This window comes from Lupinus angustifolius, chromosome LG19 (genome assembly GCF_001865875.1).
Source record: "Lupinus angustifolius cultivar Tanjil chromosome LG19, LupAngTanjil_v1.0, whole genome shotgun sequence".
NCBI lineage: Eukaryota > Viridiplantae > Streptophyta > Magnoliopsida > Fabales > Fabaceae > Lupinus > Lupinus angustifolius.
Window position 1 is genome coordinate 6178491 of NC_032027.1, and position 8680 is coordinate 6187170.

The 8680-nt window shown below is 35.1% G+C and overlaps 1 protein-coding gene across 1 annotated transcript; it reads left to right on the forward strand.

Annotated features, from left to right (window-relative positions):
- LOC109334247 (60S ribosomal protein L4-like) lies at nucleotides 1293-3551 on the forward strand. The gene is made up of 2 exons (XM_019569898.1): nucleotides 1293-2464; nucleotides 3180-3551. The coding sequence occupies exons 1-2, from the start codon at nucleotides 1358-1360 to the stop codon at nucleotides 3291-3293; spliced, it is 1221 nt and encodes a 406-aa protein (XP_019425443.1). The 5' UTR covers nucleotides 1293-1357; the 3' UTR covers nucleotides 3294-3551.

Consider the following 8680-nt stretch of genomic DNA (forward strand, 5'->3'; position numbering starts at 1 on the left):
TTATCATGGTACCAACAAATTTTGTGTTCTTAATTTCTCCTTTTTTATAGGATATCCCTCCTAGGGTGAGTAGAAGTGGACTATACTTGCTCATTCGGCTTGACCTAATTATGATCGTGTTTGAATAGGGTTGAGTTTCGTTGGATCTAGGTTCGGATTTTTAAATTAATCTCAATCATTATTTATGGTCTAGTATGTGATCAACATAATTCAGTCCGGACGATTGTTCACTCATTATATTTGTAAATGTCTTTGTTCTATTATGTATAGAGTAACAACATATTTTTAGTCGAAAGAATCATTACTTCTCTACAAAATTTATCATATATACATATATTATTTCATATGTCAAATTACATATATATACTAATAAATAATATTAAGAAGGCTTTATCTAAAAGGAGTATATATTATATTTAATCAGATATATTGTCGGGTTCAAAGACTGATCCGGTCAACATTTAGGGTCGAGTTAACTTCAAGTCTAGGGTCGAGTCTAGTTCAAAAAATAATTCGATTAACATTTAAAGTCGGGTAAGAGATAAACATTTTTTGACTCATGTTCACCCTTAACTATAGTATAATATACAAAACTAACTTTTTTAGGGTGTATGATTGTTCATATCAATAAACGTACAACTCATAAATCGACTATTTCACATTTGATTTTATACGATACTTGAAGCTCTAGTAGGACCTTACATATCACTAGATGCCTCGTTGGTTCCTCAATTTCTCATCTTCACCTTCCTTATTATGATTTGGTATAATATAATAAGTTTAATTGAAAAGTTAAATCAAATTAGTGTTTAGTGATTTTTTATATATGGAATGAGATCTCCAATATTAAATGGATTTTTTAGTTGTGGACTAAGTTTCTAAAACAAAACTTGAATGATGTGAAGTATTTTGACTCAATCTTTAATCACTTAGTGAAATAGAAATATGTTGAAGACTAGAAGAGTCGGTATAATGAACCTTTTCAATTTTAATAATTATACTTAAATAAAACAAAATTTATCTCCATTACTTATATATTACCCATCATTAAATCTTAATAAAAACAATGATAAATAATAAGCTAATTGTATAAAAAATTATACTAATAACATGTAAATATTAAACTCATTACAAATAATATTAAAGATTAAATACCTTACACTTCATATGTTGGTTAATTTAACCTACAAGATGAATAAGCCCAATTAACTTCACAGCTCGGACGGGCCCAACTAAGCCCAAATATAAACCCTAAAAAGAAAAGGGCACATAAAAATAACAATAAATATTCAGATTCTCCCATTAACCTAATTCCCATTTCCAAAAACCCTAGTTCGCTCCACTTCAAGCTCCAGCAATGGCAGCAGCAGCAGCTCGACCCCTTGTCACCGTTCAGACCGTCACCGGCGACATCGCCACCGACACAGCCCCCACCGTCGCTCTCCCCGACGTCATGAAGGCCTCAATCCGCCCCGACATCGTCAACTTCGTCCACTCCAACATCTCACGCAACAGCCGCCAACCCTACGCCGTGAGCCGCAAAGCAGGCCACCAGACCTCCGCCGAGTCCTGGGGAACCGGACGTGCTGTCTCACGTATCCCTCGTGTCTCCGGAGGCGGAACTCACCGCGCCGGACAAGCCGCTTTCGGAAACATGTGCCGCGGTGGCCGCATGTTCGCTCCAACCAGGATCTGGCGCCGCTGGCACCGCAAGGTCAACATTAACCAAAAGCGTTACGCTGTCGTCTCCGCTATCGCCGCCTCCGCGATCCCGTCTTTGGTCCAAGCACGAGGCCACAGGATCGAAACCGTTCCTGAGCTTCCGTTAGTTGTTAGCGACACCGTTGAAGGAGTCGAAAAAAGCAAGGAAGCGATCAAGGTATTGAAGGAAATCGGCGCCTTCAGCGATGCCGAGAAGGCTAAAGATAGCCGCGGCATTCGTCCCGGTAAGGGAAAAAGTCGTAACCGTCGCTACATTTCTCGTAAGGGACCTTTGATTGTGTACGGAACCGAAGGTGCGAAAGCGGTTAAAGCTTTCCGTAACATTCCAGGTGTTGAGCTTGCGAATGTGGAGAGATTGAACCTTTTGAAACTGGCACCTGGTGGTCATCTAGGTCGTTTTATTGTGTGGACTAAATCTGCATTTGAGAAATTGGATTCGATCTATGGAACCTTCGAGAAGGGTTCTGAGAAGAAGAAGGGTTACGTTTTGCCCAGGTCAAAATTGGTGAATGCTGACTTGGCTAGGATTATTAACTCTGACGAGGTTCAATCTGTGGTTAAGCCTATTAAGAAGGAGGTTAGGAGGAGTGGTATTAAGAAGAATCCACTTAAGAATTTGAATGTTCTGTTGAAGCTGAATCCTTATGCTAAAACTGCAAAGAGGATGGCTCTTTTGGCTGAGAAGCAGCGTGTTATTGCAAAGAAGGAGAAGCTCGAAAAGAAGCGCGGCACTGTCTCTAAGGTTAGTTTTTTAATATATTTTGTAATTAAATTATTTAATTTCGCTATTTAAGACTGAATGTTGGGTGTCAACAAAATTCTAAACTAAGCATAGCCTTCATGAGAATGTTGCTTTGGATGAATTAGAAATGAAGGGTGAATTGGAGTTTCTTCAATATTGCACATCTATGGAGGATTCTGTTAGAAGTCACAGTAACAAGAGTATATGAAATAGAATGTAGTCAAATTTCTAGCTGACCCCACCTAGTGGGTTTTATCACATAGTTGTTAGTATGTACTTTTAGTTTTGGTGTTTTTTAACTTGGTTGGTCATGGTTATAAATCACTTTTCTTTTCATGAGTTTTGTCACAACGAGGAATAACAATTACGATATTTGCATGAAAATGAGGTTGATGAACTTGCAATTGTGATAGAAGTGTAGTTGTGGGCAAACCTCAGCATGATCGTGGCCATAGTTGTGGTTACAGACTATGAAGTGTTATTATTCCTGTTCCATATGCACCACTACACTTAATTTGTTCTCTTGCGGTTTATTGTTAAGTATGAGATCAAATTGGAATTGAACATAGCATCTAGGGATGAATTCCCCAAGGCAGCAAAAAATTTCATTTTTGTTATCTATGCATAACTCTATGAGGACCAAAGTATAGTTTAAACTTAATTTCATTATTAATGATTGATACCTCTCATTTATTATTAATTTTGGTTTTCTTAGGAGGAGGCTTCTGCTATCAAGGCTGCTGGGAAAGCATGGTATAAAACTATGGTGTCTGACTCTGATTATGCTGAATTTGACAACTTCTCCAAGTGGCTCGGTGTTTCACAGTGAACTCTACCATTCAGTACTGTTTAATTTTGTTACTTTCACTTCGTTTTGGATTGTGTTTTTTTTTATAGAGATCAATTATTACTATATATTGTTTGAGTAAGACTTGAATATCAGGGAATGTTTGCTTTGAGATGCTTTTTTTGTGCAAATTTAAGTTTTGGTTTGCGTAGTTTATTTCTGGTTCGCTCTCATCTTCAATGTACTCTTTTATTTTATTTTATTTAAGAAACTAAATTTTAATAATAGGATTTCTGTTCAGTTTGATTTCATTGATAAATAGATATTATATCGATCAATTTGGTTGTCAATTTGCCAGTCATTCTATCAAGTTGTGCGTGCTGTTTAATCCCAGTACTCAGCAGAAGAGAGGAAGAATAGAATAAACTTTATAAACACATTTCTTTGTTCACGTCTTCTTTTATATACACAAAATCAAGACATTATAGTTGAAAATAAGCCTTAGAATACTAATTAATTTCTTTCGACAAAAAAATATACTAATGCATTCCAAAAGTAAAGTATTACAACACAATATACTAATATGGCATTGTGTATTAGTGCCTATGTCATTTATGAACTGCTCCTTAATTGAGATAGTTTTTGACATGAAACAACGGATAACTAATTTATTTTATCGATACTAAATAAGTGTTTTTTATAATATATATTTAATAAAATTATTTGGTGGTAATTAGTTATCTATCCCTTGAAGTATGACCTAATCATATTGATGTTAAAAATGTACAAATATTGCCAAGATGTGTGCTATTTATCATCCCAAGTCCCTTTCCAAATGTAGTAGCTAGGAGAATTGAAACACTTTTGGGACTTGAGTTCGGGAGAATCAAGGATGGATTATTTGTTTCACTAGAAGTATTTTCATGCTGGATTGCAAACTGTTCTCAACTTAGTTGGAGACCACTGCAAGATTTTGTTCATATGAAGGAAAAAAAAACTTGGAGGATGCAACAATATATAGACAATTAGTGAGAAGTTTGATCTTCCTCACTCTAACTTGACCTGACATATCATACGCAATGGACGTGGTAAGTCGATTTCTGTAGAAGCCGAAGAAGTTGTATTTGGAAGCACTATGACGAATACTACAATATATCAAGTGTAATATTGATTGTGGAATGTTTTACAAGAAGGGTGTAGCTTGAGATGTCATAGTATATTGCAATGTTGATTATGCTTATAGGATGGGGATCACTTGTCCCCAACCATGCCCATCTTCTGTTCCAAATTAATCACATATTGACATGTGAATAATTTTTTTTTTAAAAATAAAAAGTGATAAAAAATATTATTCTGTTTGGCTTGGTATATGGAATGAGATATCGTTCAGGACAAGTGATCTCTATTCATGCTTATGATCATGATTGGACAAGTGGTTACATATTTATTATAGGATTAGAGTAGGGTCTTGGTGTAGTAAAAGACAACCAACAATATATCTGTCAAGTACAGATAGGGAGCACAAAACAACAATTATTGCAGCTCAGGAATATGGTTAATACAATTATTGCAAGATCTACATCCACCAACTGACTATACAGGACCAAGTCAGCAATTTGTTTAGCTAAAATCCAGTATTTCATGCAAGTTCTAAGCATATGGATTTACTTAGGAGAAACCCTGCATGCATGCATGTGTATGTCATGTGGAATAATCTTTATATTTCTCAGTATCTGTGGCTTTCCCTCTCTTTGTCCTGTAATCCCTGTTCCAAGGCAAACATGACCATTGAATTGTCAAAATCTGAATCACTAATATTAGTGAAGCAGCACTGTGCAACTACCAACTTATCTTGCAGGCTTTAACCATTGGGTTTTCACACTAGTTATTGTATGTGAATGAAGTGTAAACACTCAAAACCTTTCTATATATAAATTTCATTATTCAATCATGTCACCAACAAAATAAACCATATAATGAATGAAACATGAAGTATGGTCACCATTCTGGTAGGTAGCATAAAGTTAGAAGCTTAAGAAAGCTCTATACAAAAGAATGGGTTGTTGCATCAAAAGCATAAGTCTAGCAGCATCACGTTCAGCAGGACTACATTGAGGAAGTAAACTTTGCCTCAAAAGGCTAAGAGATCCAAGGCATCATACATAGTGTATACACAATCAGACCCAAAACATGTCAAAACCAACAAAACTTAAGTTTAGAATTGGATTAGAAATCCATTCAAACCAAGACATAGAAGTATGGTCATCATGTCTTCCCTTGATCCATTTACAAAACTTGGGTTTTATTTCATCCACAATATCTTCCAATGATGTTTCTTTGTTGTTGAAAACAACAACATTCATACAACTTGATAAAACATTCCTCAAGTTTTTGTCTTCTACTAAGAAAGAGTGATGCAGTAAATGAGCCTTTCCAAATGGAGGCATCAACATAATTCTCCGGTCTATTTACCTATGTTACTATTAAATATTGGCTTAAAAGAAAAAGAGAATGATGTGACAAAAGAAGTGGCTATGATGAAATCTTCTTGTGGCCAAGTAAAATGAGTGGCTATAGTGGAACCTCTTTTGTAGCCAATGAGAAGAAGAGGTTGTGGTGAAGCATCTTTATTTTTGGCCACACAATCCTCAAGGCTTTGGCTATAAATAGGAATGCTCCAAGCCATTGTAAGACACACCAATATTCTAGCTTTAGTGCATATTCTCTCTTCTTCTCTTCTTCTAATATTGTGAGGAATATTTTAGTGTTTAAGATATACTTGAGAGAGAGTGATATTGGGTGTACTTGAGTTTTGGGAAGTGAGTGAAACACTTGAGTGGACTTGTAATTCTCTTTTATCATAGTGATAATATCATTGTTGCTCTTCAACAGTGGACATAGGCAAATTGTTGAACCACGTTAATTTCTCGGTGTCATTTTCTCTATTATATTTTCTCCATGTGTCTTCCGCATCAACAGTTAGTTGCCCGAGAAAAAACATATGTCCTCATTAGCTAAGGGAACTAGATGGAAGAGTTTATAACCTTCCTATAAGCTCGTTAGTTATTTCAATAAGTGTGTTTACCCACAAGTGCCTTTTGTGTATGCAGTTAAATAGTTATTGGGAAGAGATTATAGAATAGCTCATGACCTTCCTATAAAGCTATTCGTTAACTTTTATGAAGTTCACAAGTTCCCATCTGATAAACGCTTATTGATTAAGCACTTGAACAAGTTGCTTACCCATGATGACAAAATTAGGTAATGACTCAAATAACCATCAAGCCAAAATTAGGTAATGACTCGAAATTAGGTAAGAATTTGGGAGGGTAGATAATGCACAAGCACTGTCCAATATTAAATAATGAAATCTAGGTGGAAATACAAATAAGATAATCCCTATTTTATTTGAGTAATAGCTACTCAAAAAATATATATATAAAAAAAAGTCAGAACAGCAAGTCTCCAAAATCTAGAGTTAGGTTCACAAATAAAATACTATTATTAAATATTAAGTTCAGTACTGGAGTGGAGGTCAAGTCCAGCACAAAACTAGAAATGAGCAAAACAGAGTATAAAGATGCTGCAAATACTTTATCACTCAGCACCATTAAGAAGTGAACCTTAGGTGCAGGTAACTTGCTAGAGAGTATTACGGTGGGCCTAATGCATGAGTGTTCTATTTAGTGATAAGCTGCTCATGGTTATTTTGGCCGATTGATCTTCCAATATGCTAGTTTCAATAATTCTCGTTCTTTACATTTCTTTCTAGCTGCTTGGCCTGTAGTAGGTATCTGGTTTACCGCGTTAGGTATCAGTACCATGGCTTTCAATTTAAATGGTTTCAATTTCAACCAATCCGTAGTTGATAGTCAAGGTCGTGTAATTAATACCTGGGCTGATATTATTAACCGAGCTAACCTTGGTATGGAAGTTATGCATGAACGTAATGCTCATAACTTCCCTCTAGACCTAGCTGCGGCCGAGGCTCCATCTATAAATGGATAATCTTTTGGTCTTAAAGTATACGAGCTTTTGAGAGTAAAGGAGCAATATCAACTCTATGGCAAAATGAGTCATCCCTATTTTGTTTGTGTCTGCAAACATTCGTAAAAAATTAAGTAGATGCAGACATGTTTGCATTGATTTAATGGACAAAATGACATGTCTTGCTCATTTTAAAATAGACTAACAGACATACGAGTGGCCCACTTTGATATTTTATATGAAATTAACCAAATCATATAACATCAAAATTTTTTTAGACATTAAATCATATTACATTTTAACTTATTTGAATTTTTCTTCTTTTTTCCTTACAATATGCTTTTGGGTTGTCTGCATTGTCCAATAGAAATATCTGCATGTTTGGCGGGTAAACAGGTCGAACAAAATTTGCATTCCTTTCCCTTTTTTGGTCTATAAAATATGAGTTTGACGTTGAGTTCCTCTCCGATATTGAGATATGAAACATAATTTTTTTTTGAAATTATTTAATTTAAAATAAATAAAAATGTGAAACTTTGAAATTTTGTTTTTGTAAAGTGCCATAATCTTAGTTTTGTACTCGTCTTTCCAATATAGAGATGATCCAAAATCGGGTTTGATCCGTTAGACTTTGAAGACAATTATTTTTTTAGCACATTTTTTAGATGTTGCAAATTTTGAAATGGCCAGCCATGATCTTGTTAGGACTATGAGATACTAGGACAATGACTTTATTCCATCTTAGGAAACTAGTACTAAGACACCTGTTCGGGTGTAGAATTAGAACTAGATGCCATGTACAATAATTACAGTGAGGATTTCATCTTTCTGCTTCCTATTAGGACTCTATTGAAGATCAATATCAACATATAGTTCTAACACAAGTGGATGTGATTGATTAGGATATCTGTAAAAGTTGTTTTTGATATAGATTTTGTTGGGAGGGTTTATTTATGATATGGCTGACATATAATTAACATGAGTTTTTCCATCCATTGTGTTGAGAACAATCGACCGAGAGAATATTTAGCGAGAAGTGAAAATTTTAGAATTTTTAGGGAGAAGTGAGAATATATAGACTTTAATGGTGGGAGATATCATACTTAAAGATACATATTACATATTACTAAAGATGATGAACAATATCATCATATATATATGGCGGAGAAGGAGGATTGGAATCTATTTAAATCAGCATTTGCTTTAGCAATCTACGTCAGACTCCTCTTTTCTTTTGTCAATGATATGGTGGACCAATGTGCGATTGATGTCCATGTCAAGTTCAAAAAGTTCGGAGTCAACCAATTTCCCGCCGTTCTAGAACACACTATTCTCGCCCTCTAGAGAAGTCTCAAAAAGGGTATCCCCAAAATCAGATGTTGTTCATAGTTGTTGTATATATGGATGGTGACAAGGTTCAAGCATCATCGATACTTAGATTG

What these genes read in the sequence shown, in the direction of transcription:
- LOC109334247 (XM_019569898.1), top strand. Translation starts at nt 1,358, where the DNA reads ATGGCAGCAGCAGCAGCTCGACCCCTTGTCACCGTTCAGACCGTCACC. An exon ending in AGCGCGGCACTGTCTCTAAG is followed by an intron (nt 2,465 to 3,179) that starts GTTAGTTTTTTA and finishes TGGTTTTCTTAG; the next exon opens with GAGGAGGCTTCTGCTATCAA.